Here is a 15929-nt window from a genome sequence, read left to right on the forward strand (position 1 = left end):
GGATCCTGTCTGGTTACGGTTCCTTTTCCTCTTGCCTACACTTACACCAAATGGTCTGGCCTATTCTTTACATATTATCCTCTGTGCTCGTACATCTGACAACACCAAGATTACCAAACAGTTCTTTTTTCAAGGGTCTAACTAATACACTGTAAATGTTCAGCGGCTACTTTCATCTGGGTAAGGGTGGAAGAGACTCTTTAGATATGGTAAGCATCTCTTCTAGGAGGACACTTCCAAATCAAACTATTGTTTTATAGTCTTACTTAGTGCCATAGCCTCTGCACCATCCTTCTGGTTTCATTGGAACAGGAAACAAGGGAGGACAAGCTTTGGTGAAAGATTGACGAATGTTTCTTTAGGGGAGTTCCACTCTGACCCAGTCTCCAGAAATCCTGCCGTTTTCTAATGAATCCAAGGTGAATGAGGCACGTATAAAGTAGGCATAAATTAACAAATTGGGGAGGTTATTATCGGAAGTAAAATACCCGCTTTTCAACTTTACGGAAGTCCCAATAATGCTTTTTGCTATTTTCCCAGCAGGTTTTAACTAGCTACCCAGTAGCGTTGAAGAACAAAAATTCACCTTTGTGACGAGACTACAAACCAAAGGGAACTATTTAAGGTCAGTTTCACAGACCCTTTGTGGCTGGGCAAGCAGATACACACCTGGGCAGCCAAAAAATGGGATAGAGCTGAACAAAAGATCCATTCTAGCTATGGAAAGATTTTCGCAGATATGTTGAATCACCAGGGCACGAAATGGGATCAGAGATTTTTCACTTTCATATGTAGAAAAAAGGCTACATACACTTTGGTTATCTCCATTAAAGGAATTGTTCGCCTTCTGGCTGATCCAGAACTTCAGGTCTATCAAATCTTCAAGTAGCAGCTCTTTCATTCTTAGCAAGTCTGCAGCATTTGGGTCACTTTCCAACACACCAGCTCTACTAGATACCTTAGCCTTTGCACCCAGTCACCTGCTTTGCCAATTACGTAAAAATCTCTAGATGATTTTAGTTTAAACACCTGGTAGCATCCAGATTGACTAATATCATTCTTCCAAAGTACTGGTAGAAATACTAGTGGCATCAGGAGCAGATTTGAATTATCTTCCCTCTTCAGGAACTGAAGCTCCTTGGGATGTAATTCAAGTCCTCAGGTCTCTCAAGCAGACCCTCCTGGACCCTTGATCAGGTGTTAGATAGAATTTATCCCCTAGACTACTCACAAGCCTCGACCTCACCATTTACCATGAGCTTACTACATGATATTTCATACATCACGATTCATTTTTAACCGAGGAAGGCCTTCCTTTCCCCTTTTTTGAAGTTTGTATCCGAGAACCATCTTCCAGCCTGGTACAATGATAATATCATGCATGTAGGGTGCAAAGTTTTTCTATCCTCTGTCCTGTTAGGACAAGGAGATGCTTCTTAGTGATCTCAAGTTCACTTGTAGAGCACTGAAGACTTTCCTAAGTCTAAAGGGTAGAGATAAATATATTCAAGAACATTGGTTCTTTTGAGTCTTTATACTTCAGTCGTGCTGATCCATTGACATTGCGCAATTACTATCCAGTGATGAGCATATAAAGTCAAGGATATCACAACTACCCTAACTTTCAGGAGGAACCTGTCAGTGGCACTAGGGTTGAAGGTGGGAGTTTAGCACAACAGACCACCTTTGCTTTCTGCCATCGACTGGTCCCCAGATAACTCAACAAGTTAAATGGTAAACCTAGCTCCTTAAAGGGAAAGTAGCTTCTTGGTTAAGATTGAGATAGCAACATATATCAAGAAGTAGACTACCTTTTCCTCTATCTTTTCCCCTCTTTGGTATGAAGGAGTCTCTCAGCTAGATATTTGATCAGACGCTAGATGCAGTAGAGCTTCACTCCCAAGTAACTTTTCTTTATAAGAAAAGTTTTGCTTATTGAAGTAACTCTCCCATCTTCCCAGATGAAGGACAGGGTTGATGAAATGTAGGCAACCTATTTTTCTCCATTTCTCATAAGGACCATTCATTAATATACAGTATACTTATGAAGATAGGCTCTCCAACGACCGATAACGAATCTCGTGGTAGGGATCAGGTCTAATACTATTGACATCTTCATGCTCAGATTATGAGGAGTTTGATGTAAGTCGTCACTTTTGCTCCTCTACCAGACCACAGGCATTGATATTCCCAGGGTTAGTAAACCTGCTGTATTGGTTTTAGGGGATTCCCTCTTCTTCAGAATAGGTGTCCTAATTAAAGTCTCTTATTAAAGGTTGAAGATTTTAAAAATTATTTTTGTTTTTCCAAACCATAAAAACCTGATAGCATTTTGTTAAACTTCCTGTCTCGTCCAGCCCACAAGTCCTAGGCTGAGGCCAAAGTGATGATTACACTATTGGGTATGTGGGGGAGGTAAACCTGCCATGAGCCAACTACTACTACGATCCGCTTTAAAACTTTAAATGACCGTTCCAGTTTCGCTGAAGTTATACTCCTATTAAATGTCCCAGGTTTATAATGTTGAGAAAATTACCATTGCTTTTTAAATTTGTGATATTCTCTTCATTAAAGTAAAGAAATTACATTAATGATTATTCACCTCCTATCTGCAAATTATGAATATTGGAATGTTTCTGGTGTGATTGGAGTTATACAGAAAAATACATAATTTTTATCCTAGGGATATGTTAATTAGTTGTCACTCTGGCTGCTATGATTTTCAGTATATTATTATTATTATTATTATTATTATTATTATTATCATTATTATTATTATTGATAATATTGTTAATGTTGATAATGTTTTTATTGTTTATTGTTATTAATGTCACTGTGTGCTCCTTTATATCAAACTCTTTTATTGTTATTAACATAACGATCCCTATTTCTTGCAGCATGAATCCTTTATTCTCTTGCGAGTTCTGTGGAGGGTGCATGGGAGACGAGGACAAGAAACCTCTAGTCCTTCCCTGTGGTCATACCTTCTGTACCCCATGTGTTTGTGAATTTTTCAAAGGAAGTAACTGCAAATGCCCAACGTGCATTTGCCAACACCATTCGAGAAATGTAAATTCAATACCTGTCAACTATACCCTGTTGGAAATTATTAAAGCCGAGAGTTATTCACGGGATGAGAAAGATACAGATCTGAAGACTTTACCAGCGCTTTGTAAGGATATACCAAATCATTCTAACATTGAGAAAAAATCCCCAAAAATTCTTCCTGAATACAAAATTGAAAATGCTCAATCTTTTAAGGAACTACTTCTCCCTGCTGGAAGATGTGAGAACCATGATATGCACTGCACATTTTGGTGTAAAAGTTGCAAAGAATGGATATGTGATGACTGCATTGTGATTGATCACCCATCATCTCAGTGTGAAATTAGAACCATTGGTGAAGCTCTTGGGGAACTAAAGTTAGAGGGAGACCTTTGCTTAAAAAAGACTATCAAGCTGTTTGATAACCACTTCGAGAAATACTGTGTGAAGCAGTTGGCTCTTAGGGGCATGAGAGAAAACAGTGGAGCACTTATCAAGGATCTACAGAGACTATTATCAAAGCTCAAAAAGGCCAAGATAGATATCGAGAGACAGACAGAGACCATCAAGAGTTGTCTTACTGACGGGCTTTCTAATTTGCTGACACTTCTTGAGTCACAAAGGCAACTGTTGGAAGCTCAGACATTAGAAAAGGTTCTTTTAGCTCGTCATCGAGCCAAGATCTGCCAGAGTAGAATTTTGGATTGGCACAACCCAAACATTACACTTCTAAGTGAAGAAATGTCATACTCAGAGGTGGTAAGCTGTGTCTGTGGTGTGTTATAAAATTTGTTGATATAATATCTCTTTAATGAATTACAGATCATGAATAATAAACCACTAGTTATAGTTAAAGCTTTTGTTGTAGAGATGTCAAGCTCCGTTGAAACACACGTGCCATAGTATTGAATTTTTATAAAACAATAGGAAATGCAGTTGTATCTTCAGAGGTCTTTATATATTAAAGAATTAAACCAAATTATCTCTTTCCAGCTACAAAAATCTACGTTCACAGCCTTGGCTGTTCTTAGGGATTGCCTTTCTTCAGATAATAGCCCCATAAAATAAAGACTAATGGATTCACTACTCTTTCATCGAAGGTAAAGGTCTTTTTTTCTTATTGATGGGACTATCGTTACTCATTGTTCTTTGAATCATTCATAATTTTCTTGATTTTATGTAATATAGATGTTAGATTTTATTTTGTTATATATACATTTCATTGAAGTAGGAGAGGGTGAATGAAGACTGCAAGAAAAGTGTGCGTGTGAGTAAGTTTAATGAAGGGCGAGTATCCTTCAAAATTATTTTGGTAAAAAAAAAAAATATATAAATAAATGAAAAAAAAACTAAAAAAATAAAATATATTTAATGAACTTGACCATTTTCCTCTGATGAACATTAGTTTCATTGCTGCTCGGCAATTTGGATATAAAAATTAAATTTTGGCTTGAAATTCTCATAATTGCAAAAAGGAATGTTCTACGATATCTTAACCACGAGGCTTTTTAATCCTTTTAGGATGAAGTAGTGATAGCAAGGAATCTAAAATACCTGTTGGAAACCTCACAGTGGAAGGAAATATCTTCAAAGATAAAGAATAATTGGGTAACCACTGGTGACACAGGGTACTGTTTGCTAGATAGATCTCCGATTTATGTCAGACAATGGGATATGGAGAAGAGAAATCGCAACGCTTCTGCCATGCAAGATGAACAAATGAAAGCAAATTCTTTAAATTCTAGAATATTGGAGGCCTCTAATGAGAATCTGATTGATTTAACTACTGAAGAAATAGGCTTCAATGGTCGATGCTCTTTCCCTTACATAGAGTATCTGAAATGTGGTGTCTCAAAAGAGCTTGTATGTCTTTCCAAGCATACACAACTTGTTGCTAAAGGAGAAGTCCCTCTCTCTCCACAGTTAGATAAGACACCGGGGAGTGAAAAATCTCCAGAAAACCTGAGTCAGGAACCTATTGGACGAGAGAAAAAGGAGAATAGGATACAGCCTAGGAAATACATAACAACACAAGTAGGTGATGACTATGCACTACTCTTAACGGACAGGGTTGCATTTTGGGAAAAAAATAGTGAATGCTTAATCAATTTTAGAAGGAAACTTCCTGGGTGTCAGGAAATTAATTTAGCCAATAAAATGACAAAAGGAGATCACTATGGGGCAGCATATGAAACATATAGCAAGCAGACAATCGATGGCGAATGTCTTAAATAAAACTGGTATCATTAATATTTGTGATCCATTTGAAAAGCCATCAGAGGTCTTACCTGCAGTAGCGAAGGCTGAATTGACATACACAGACCTTGGAGAAGAGGGATTACATGAAAATTCTCTTCTAAAATATTTCAAAAATAAACTTCATCTATTCCACGAAAGTTTTGATAATGGTGTTTATAAAAGTAGCACAGGAAAGGAACATGGTGATCCTGGGAATGTCAGATTCAGTAACCCTTCATCAGAAGTTGGTAACTCTCTCTCAGAAATTATTAGAACTGCATCTGAAGAGGATATCAGCTCTGCTTTAGGAGGGGTTGGCAGCACAACATCTGGACAATTTGGTAGTCCTGTATCAGGAGAGACTGGTAGCACAGTATATGGAATTAAATCTATCTCTTTACCAGGAGTTAATAAAATTGTATCTGGAGGGGTAATTGTAGTTGCAAGTGAAGCAGATAAAGATGACTGTGGTGGTGATGATAAATTATCAACGAATGACCATGTGTGTGACACAATCCTTTCATTAGAAAGTAAGAAGATACAGCTGGATATAGAAAGAACTGAATGGAGATGTGAAACGGGAGGTATTCCTTTTCTAGAGGGAGGATATACTCATAAAGGAGAACTCATTCAAGAAGATAACAAGGAGCAAATAGGTGCCTCCGTATGCAGATACAAAGGGTTAGTCTCAAATAAAAGTGAGTGTAAAGAAAGGAATTATGGCCATGCAGATGAAGAAACTAAGACCCTTTCTTCTGGGTATCAAGACAAGGGTTTAATTGCTACGGATAACTATTGCCATGTGAAAAAGACAGCCCAAACTGAAGGTTGTTATAACGAAGACGTCATTTCCCCACATGTGAGTGAGTTTGGAGTAGAACATTACACTAGTGGTAGTAATGTTTCTGCGAAAATCTCAACTGTCAATAATGGCACAGGGGGTCAAGGGAAAAAATCTGAAGGCGAGGAAGCTGGAGAGATCGAAATAGCACATAGAATAGAAAGTAACACAACAATTGCAATAGAAGAATTTGATGAAATAAAAAGGAATGTTAGGTGTACAATTTCAGAATTAGATGTAGAAAAGGAAGCCAAAATATGTGATGTGGATGAATTTGAAGACAATATTGAAAATACAGTTACCAATTCAAATAAAAGCAAAATTGAGGAAAAGTGCCGGGTTATGTAAGGTTAATACCGTTTCCTTATACTGCAAATAATGATGAAGATGAGTGGACATAGTAATATACTAGGATCCGAAAACAAATATTTGGGAAAAAGAATTTTTTCTAAATTTCTAAAACTCAAAATTACTTGGATCTCGATCTACACGGACGAAAAAAATAGAAATCCTTGATTCTATAAAATGAGGGAAATTTAAGTTTTATGAGCAGGACGATATTTTCCTCGACTAAAATTGGTTTTACTTTTCATTATGGATTTGGACTTTGTTTTGACAAAGCATTACTTTTCAACATCTCAGTTGAGATTTTAATTATAATGTATTTACAAAGATTTTTTTTTAAATTAACTCTTTTGAAAGTCACTTTACAAATTGTTTCATGAAAGGTTTTCTCGCTTGGTATATCAAACCTGATCATGTGTACGCATATGTCAACTTTTTGTTGTCGACCTTTCCGACTGTAAAATGAAAATAAAATAATAACAGATACTTTTCACCATGTTTGTTTTTGTCACGGTAAGTAAGTTTATTATATTGAATACAGTAGTAGTAAGTTGAGAATTTCCTGACAAATGTAAACATTGGCTTAAAAAATTTAGATCATAACGGCCTGCAGTAATTGGTAATGCTCACTCGTGTATACTCTATATTATATGTATACCTTTTCATATTGTCTTTTTGCTACTTATTCCAAGTCTCAATTAGCAAGAAAGAATATTTTCCTTAAAGCAAGTGTGGACAAGACATTTCTGGGAATATTATGATAACTATTCTAATTTACACAATCGCTCTTGCAATAAAAATAGGTTTTCATCATATCGTAGGAAGTTTTTCAGTGAAAGATGAATATTGAACACTATAATAGAAATTTTAATATAGCAATACACAAGGTAATATTCTCTATGGCCGAAATTTATGAATATAAATACTTATGCAATTCCATGTGTTTGTTTTCCTATATACAAATCAAATACAAGATTATTTACTAATATAACTGGTTTTAAGAAGCCAATAATGTTGAAACACGATGCCATCTCTGGGGCTAGGGGAATGGCGGTGTATATTAGGATGGAGTACACTGCTTCGCATAAGTCCTGCTATGAATATGGATGTAATGAGATTCACGTAATAAAAGTTTTTGGCAGGCATAACAACTTCTATTTGTGTTCGATCTACCGGATTCCTGACAGGGAGGATTCTATCTTCGATTGTCTTCTCACCATTATGGCTAAGATACAAGATGATGATAGAAAGCCATCTTTTGTCTTTGTTTATGATTTCTATGCTCACCATAGGGAGTGGTTAAGTTCTATCTCTCCTACCGATCACCATGGTTTAAGAGATTTTGCCTCTGAATAAGGCTGTGAGCATATCATAAGGGAAGCTACTCACAGTTCTGGTAACTGCTTGGACCTCTTATACACCGACTCCCCTGTCACTATAACAAGTTGGGTTAGTTCTCCACTTGGGACATCTGATCATGCCTTGATTTCAATAATAGTGAAGACAGCAACCTATCTCTGATGTATCTTACTCATGCAAGACTTATATGAAATCTCGATAAGACTTTTGCATGAACTTTTTGCTTTGAATTTGTCACAGTTGTATATTAGTAGTGTTGAATCTATAGTCCCTTTGAATGAGAATCTATTCAACATAATTGATAGGCGTATCCCTTCTCGTGTACTAATGTAACGAGTGAAGGACTAACCATAGTTCAATGATGATGGTAGACAATATTGTTTGGAGAATCAGGAGGCCTATCATCTTTGGAAGGGTAACAGATCAGATTTAACATGGAATAATTGTACTCAGCTTAGAGCTTTTGCTCAGAGAGTTTATGCTTCAACTGAAAAAGAATACAATTAAACCATAAAAGAAACCATTTCTGGTACAACAACAGAGCATAAGTGGTGGACTACCCTTAAATCAGCACTCTTTGGTGTAGATGCAACAGTTCCTCCTTTACTTTGACCAAATGGCTCTGTCACTCACTGTCTAAAGGAAAAGGCAACCCATTTGGCAGGTGTGTTTGACAACAAGCAGAGTAATGAGAAACCCGAACTTTTCCTGCGGCTGAACTTAACTATTTTAACTATTCGATCTCGTGAAATCAAAGCTCTGTTGATGGACGTTGATGCTTTTGGCGGTGTAGACACAAATGGTATTTTTCCTTTTTTTTTTCTTTTTGTAGACTGCAGATTTCTTGGCTCCAAAGTTATCTGTTATTTTGCGCAAGTTAGCAAGAGGAGGAGCTTTTAGCACTTGTTTGAGAATTGGTAATATTACTCAACTATGTAAATGTGTGTGTGGTAGCTCAGGTCCAACTGAACACCGCCTAATGTCCATAATTCCCATATTATCTGAAGTTTTTGAACATCTTTTGGCAAAAGTTCATAATAGGTTTGCTGAAGGTAATCATCTGTTCTCTAGTTTGCGATTTGGTTTTCGTAAAGGCCTTAGAGCATGTGATGTCCTTACAATCTCCAGTGCTGTGCAGAAAGCCCTTGATTGTGGTCAGGAAGTTTTTATGATTGGCCTTGATTTTAGTGTTGCCTTTAACCACTTTAAACATGATGCCCTTGTTTTCAAACTCAAATAATTGGGAGTGGGTCGGTCGTTTCTTGGCAATATTATTGACCTTTTAAGAAATAGATTGCATAGAGATGTTGTCGATGGGCACTATAGTGAGTAGAGGAATGTGATATCTGGTGTTCCTCAGGGTAGTGTTCTTGCCCCATTACTTGTCATACTATATACACATGACATGTGGTTTAGCCTAGAAAACCAGCTTGTTGCATATGCATATGATGCTACTCTTTTTGCATCAATTCCATATCTTGAATGTAGATCGGGGGTTGCTGAATTCCTTCATAGAGATCTAGCTAAAATTAGTGCATTGTGCAAATTATGGGATATGAAGTTGAATCCTAACAAAACTCATATTATGATTTTAAGTGGGGCAAGCACCGTGGCTCCTCAATATCTGGATCTCAACATTGATGATATTTCTCTAAATATCTATGACTTAAAATTTTTGGTGTAATTCTCGAAAGCAAATTTACTTATGAGAAACACATTAGGTCTGTACCTTCTTCAATTGCACAAAAAATTGGCTTATTGAGAAAGTCTTTCAAGAATTTTGATGATCAATCATTTCTGAAGAAGCGTTTTAATTCTTTCATTCTGCCTTGTTTCGAGTATAGTTCTCCTGTCTGGTCTTCAGCTGTAATTCTCATCTTAATTTGTTGGACAGAAACTTACGGTCTATCAAATTCCTTATTCTTGATCTTGATATTAGTCTCTGGCACTGTCGTTGAATTAGCTGATTATACATGTTACACATCATATTTTATGATTCTGACCATCCTCTACATTCAGATCTATCCGGACAGTTCCATACTGTTCCTAATATTAGGTATACAGTTAATTCTAATAATCAGTCCTTCATCGTGAGGCTCAATACTACACAGTACTCTTGGAAGTTTTGTTCCAGCTGTGACCAAGTTGTGGAATGATCTTCCTTATCGGGTAGATGAATCAGTAGATCTTCAAAAGTTCAAACTCGCAGCATATTTTTTTATGTTGAACAGGCTAACATAAGTCCTTTTATAGTTTATATATCAAATATATGTTTTAATGTTGTTAATGGTTTTAAAATATTCTATTTTAATTTGTCATTACTTCTTATAATGTTTATTTCCTCTTTTCCTCTCCTCACTGGGGTATTTTTCCCAATTGGAGCCCTTGAGCTTATAGCATCTTGCTTTTCCAAATACAGTAGGGTTGTAGCTTAGCTAGTAATAATAATAATAATAATAATAATAATAATAATAATAATAATAATTACCTCTAATATTCTAACATCACCATCCTTAAGCTCCAAAACATCACTTCTCTTGGCATTCTATCGTAAGCACAAAAGAGCTTCTGGTTTCCCTCTTGCTTCCACAGTCCATCTCCCCTTCATAAATCTCTACTGTTGCTTCCCAATCTTTATAACCTCTCTCTCTGTCGCATCAAGTGCTCTTTCATAATTTCAAACCATGCTCTGTTAGTACATTCCATGACATCACCTTTCTGCTTAAATATTGGTCATAGAGATTTGTGGCTTTTTATCAAGGCGCCTCATGAGGCAGTTCCCAGATGCTGTGATTGGGAAAATATTTTACCCATACATGTTTCTTATATTTGTAAAGTTTCTTAAGACCAAAGATATTTGTTTTGGTTAGAAATCTTTCTCTGACATTTTATTGCATTCTGGAAGTTTTTGTGTTTTGTTATTTTCAGGTTTTTAAGAAACATAGGTTTCATAGATAAAATGTGAATATCTTTTTATCTTTTGTATGTCTTACATTTACTATATATTCATCTTTTTATCCATTACATTTAATATCGGTTATATTTTTCACTGGCGAATTTATTAGGCCAAGAACTGCATGAGTCGAGATTGACTGATTGGGCTGGAAAATCTCCTTTTAAGGATGCTTTTAATAACGTGGATATATCAAATTTTACTTGGTTTGTTCATAAGCAGAATAAGTGGGAAAATAAATTTTTCTTTGGATTTAAACCCAAGAAATATAAGGGTTTATCAAATATTTTGTCAGGTTTATCGTAAAGCTTTTCAAATCGATTTATTAAGCAACTATGCTCTGCAACATCTTAGCCAATTCAGAGGCCCATATCATATGTCAAGATAATTATCAGTTTTATAAATCTTACAGCATTATATCACTTTAACATTTCATACAAACTTTCTTTATCTCTCGACTCTGAAATATTCTTCGATAAAGACTTCATCGATCACTGACAATGAACCCTTTTCTCAGGATCTTAGTTTCGTTGAGTAAAGTGCACCTACTAGATTGGTTGGTCTCATCCGGGAATCAAACTTTGCTGTCCCTTGTGGCTACTGACACAGTATTTTGATCATTTTATTATTTTCTTTCGGTTCAGGGGATGAAAGTATACGAAATAATAAAGAAATCCCAATCCCTAATATTCCAGGCGTGTTGCAATTCCTTTCTTTCGATGTAACAGACAAGATTAATCTTCTGAAAATGTCTTTGACGATAAAATAATTTTCTTTTTTATTGTTATGACTTTAACATCAGTAAAGTACGTTATTTTATATATATGTATCGCCATGATAAGGCATAAGGCCAGAACTGACACAGTCTTTCAAAGTGAGCACATCTGAAAAAAATTAGCTACTTTCTCAAACTAATCAAAAATACTTTTACTGGAAATTGAAGGTTGCATAATTCAGCATCATGATGATACACCACAATTTCTCTCACTTTTTGTAATTTCTCCCGTCTGCAATCGTTAACATCAAAGACTTGACTGCAATCAAATATGCAAATATTGCCAAAATAGATTAATATGCCAAGGGGACAACACTCGTCATTTCAATCATGAATGCAATATTCTTAAAAGGTTCTTTCTGGTCTTCTTCATATTTCTTAAAAAGTCTAATAATATCATAGAAAATTGAGGTGATATAGGAGGGTCCAGACTTTGCGTCCTAACCACAGAGACGTTACCCAGCACATTTACTCTACAATACATTGCATCACATTGCAAAATATATCGTTTGGATCGCGTTTCCTATTTATTGTCTATATATTGAATGGATGTTTTTCATATAATTTGAAAAAAAATAAATAAATTAAAACAAGTTTAAAATATAACTGGTAGAAAATTCTTTGTTTTATTGACCTTGTTAAGTATGCTGTCCAAATCAATATCAAACACTGCATTACGCTTAGATAAGGACAAATATATCAACGGCAATACCCAAGACCAGAAGAACAATGGTTGGATTTTTGAGTGTCCTTCTCCCAAGAAAGCTGCTTGCTATAGCTAGAGAGTCTCTTTCATCCTTACCAAAAGGAAAGTAACCACTGAACAATTACAGTGCAGTAGTTATCCTCTTGAGAAAAGAAGAATTGTTTGGTAATTTCAGTGTTGTCAAGTGTATAAAGAAATAGGAGAATGTGTAAAGAAAAGTCCAAACTATCCTGTTTATGTGCCAGCAAAGATGAAATGAGCCATAACCTGAGACAGGGATCCGATGTGTTACTGCCTGGCTTAGTCACTGTCTATACAAGCTTCCCGACCAGGGTTCGATTCCCGGCCGGACCCAAGCTCTTGTCTTTGTGTGATTTCGCCTGGGGCTCTGATCCCGAGGTCGTTAAGAGAATCCAGACATTAATGTATTAAAAATATATATGGCTTATTTGAATATGAAAAACACGTCTAAATGGGCAAAATTTATCATATATATACACACACACACACACACACACACACACACACACACATATATATATATATATATATATATATATATATATATATATATATATATATATATATATATATATACATGTATATATACATGTATATATATACATGTATATATATACTTGTATATATACATACATGTATATATATATATATATATATATATATATATATATATATATATATATATATATATATATATATATATATAATTATATATATATATATATATATATATATATATATATAATTATATATATATATATATATATATATATTATATATATATATATATATATATATATATATATATATATATATATATATATATATATATATATATATATATATATATATATATATATTGTAAACTAAATTGACTTTCAATGAGAATGGAATATATTTCATTTTTCGTTTCCTCATTTAGGCTTCTCCGAGTCATCTTTTTACGTTCCTTTTCATAAAAGAACATGTTTATGATTTTGAGATGTTATAGTGTTAAACAAGTTGAAAGTCAAGTGACCATAGAATGGTGAGAAGCAAAATTATTTTAGGTCTAAGGAAAAAGATAGGAGAATTTATTTTAAGAAAAAAAAAACGCTCCTATGATAAGAGAGAAATCTGGAGAGTTTAGTTTAACAATACAAAATGGTACTCCTAGGTACCTGATGAAATGGAAGCAACCAAAACTCATGGAAAGTATTTTAACAATATTTGTACTGGAATCAGGTCAAGAGATAGGTGGGAAAAGTTCCTAAACAAGATCAATGAAAAGGTTGGAAATGAAGGTAAACTCCAAGAGAGATGAAAAAGAATTAGCAGAACTATACAAAACAATAAACAAAATAAAATTCCAAAACATTCGTAAACAAAATCAGACCAAAATTTGAGAAACACTAAAGAAAGGTAGATGCATCTTATTAATGAAAAGAAGACTTGGAACAGGCCACCAACAGATGTTTGTTTTTAAGGGTGAAAATGGAAATATTCAAAATAGAGATGATGAAAAATATTTCGGACGGTTTCTATAAATATTATATAATAGTGATATAAGATATAACCTCACCAAATGAAATAATAAAACACCTGAGCCGGTATCAAACGTAACAGTAGAAGTAAAAAAAGAATATCAAAAGGCATGAAAAATGGCAAAGCAGCGGGAGAAGATGGCCTAGCAATTGATTTCATAATAGACGGTATAAAACTCGCTGAACTCTACAAAAAATGTCTGGAAAAATCCTCTATACTTACTGCTTTAAAAAACGTTATCATTATACAAATTCCTAAAGAGGGGACCATAAGACCTGAAAATTACAGCCCAATAGGTTTACTCTCCGTAATATATAAAACTTTCACAAAGATCATATTAGGCCGAATAAAAAAAAAAAAAACTAGACTTTAATCAACTAAGAGAGAAGGGGTGTATTAAAGGTTGGTATTCAACAAATGGACCATATTCATGTAGTTAACCAACCAATAGAATAATCAACAGAGTCTGACAAACCACTAATTATGGCATTTATTGACTAGGAGAAAGGTTTTTTTTTCTGTAAAGTAATGAAAATCATTCAAAAACAAGGAATAGAAGAATCTCATTTAAGAACACTTGAAGGTATCTATACAGGAAGTACAGCGATGTTAATACTGCACAAAGATAGAGAGGAAATTCTGATTAAGAAGGAAGTTAGACTGCGTCTCTTATATTATTCACAGCATGCCTAGAAAAAAAAATTTAAGAATTCATATTGTGAAAATATAGCCGTTAATAATAATAGGGAATACCTTAACCACTTGAGATTTGCAAATGACATAGTTGTGTTTAGGGAATCATGAGATGAATTACAAAGATTATAGAAGATTGTAATAAAGAAACCAGAAATGTATGGCTGAAAATAAATGTGAGTAAAACAAAGATAATTTTCGATGGAAATGCAGAAAATAAATTATAGTTATGGACGACCTCTAAGATTGTTAATGAATATACAGTATGTACTTAGGACAGTAAGTAGGTGTTTCCCCAGGACACGAGACAGAAATTAAAAAAACGATAAGCATGGGACGGAGAATTTTTGGTAAGCAAATTGAGATTATGAAGGTAGGATATCACTTTCTCTAAAACGAAAAGTATTTAATGAGATGATACTAGCAGTTTTTACTTATGCATAAAAAACTTGGAGTTTTACTAAAGACTTAGAACATAAGCTAGTTGCAACTCAAGGAGCTATGGAAAAATAATGATGGGAATAACACTAAGAGACCAAAAAGGAGCAACATGGACACAAGAACCAATTAAAGTAGAGGATATTCTGACGGGCAGGACATACTTCATAAGGACAATGACAGATAATACATCAATATTGAACATGCGCCTCTCCTGGTAGGTCAATATTAAATTCTTACTGTTACTTTTTTTTTATTTGGAAAAAACAAATATTAAATAGGCATTTGAAGTTTTATTCCAAGGGCACACCAAAGCAATATACATATATATATATATATATATATATATATATATATATATATATATATACATATATATATATATATATATATATATATATATATACACACATATATATATATATATATATATATATATATATATGTATATATATATAGATATATATATATATCTATATATATATATATATATATATATATATATATATATATATATACATATATATATATATATATATATATATATATATATATATATATATATATATACATATATACAGTATACATACATACATATATATATATATATATATATATATATATATATATATATGTATATATATATATGTATATATATATATATATACATACATAAATAAATAATATTGTCTAGGAACAAACATTTATTTAGCTTTACAATAATCAGTGATATTGGCTAGAACTGAATGTTTCACACTCATTGTTGCGGTTCGTTCTTTTAGTCTTATCCCGTCGGACAGGAAGTACGAATCAATCATGACCAGGACCAGCTGTTTTAGCTCTGCCAGGTAGCTGTGCACATTCTAGAGTGAACACGCCTGTAGTAGTGCTGGTGAGTCATCTTAAATTCTATCAACCTCCTCGTCTGGCTGCTGTTGCTGCAATATCTCAGTAGCGCTTTTGGGCCAATCAGTTGCTGGTTCACATGTGT

The 15929-nt window shown here is 34.1% G+C and overlaps 1 protein-coding gene across 1 annotated transcript; it reads left to right on the top strand.

Annotated features, from left to right (window-relative positions):
* Positions 1–2869: 2869 nt before the first annotated feature.
* Positions 2870–4113, top strand: LOC137619761 (tripartite motif-containing protein 75-like). Its single transcript, XM_068350066.1, has 2 exons — positions 2870–3804; positions 4039–4113. The coding sequence occupies exons 1-2, from the start codon at positions 2899–2901 to the stop codon at positions 4111–4113; spliced, it is 981 nt and encodes a 326-aa protein (XP_068206167.1). The 5' UTR covers positions 2870–2898.
* The last annotated feature ends 11816 nt before the right edge of the window (positions 4114–15929 follow it).

The sequence above is a fragment of the Palaemon carinicauda genome, chromosome 26 (genome assembly GCF_036898095.1).
Source record: "Palaemon carinicauda isolate YSFRI2023 chromosome 26, ASM3689809v2, whole genome shotgun sequence".
NCBI lineage: Eukaryota > Metazoa > Arthropoda > Malacostraca > Decapoda > Palaemonidae > Palaemon > Palaemon carinicauda.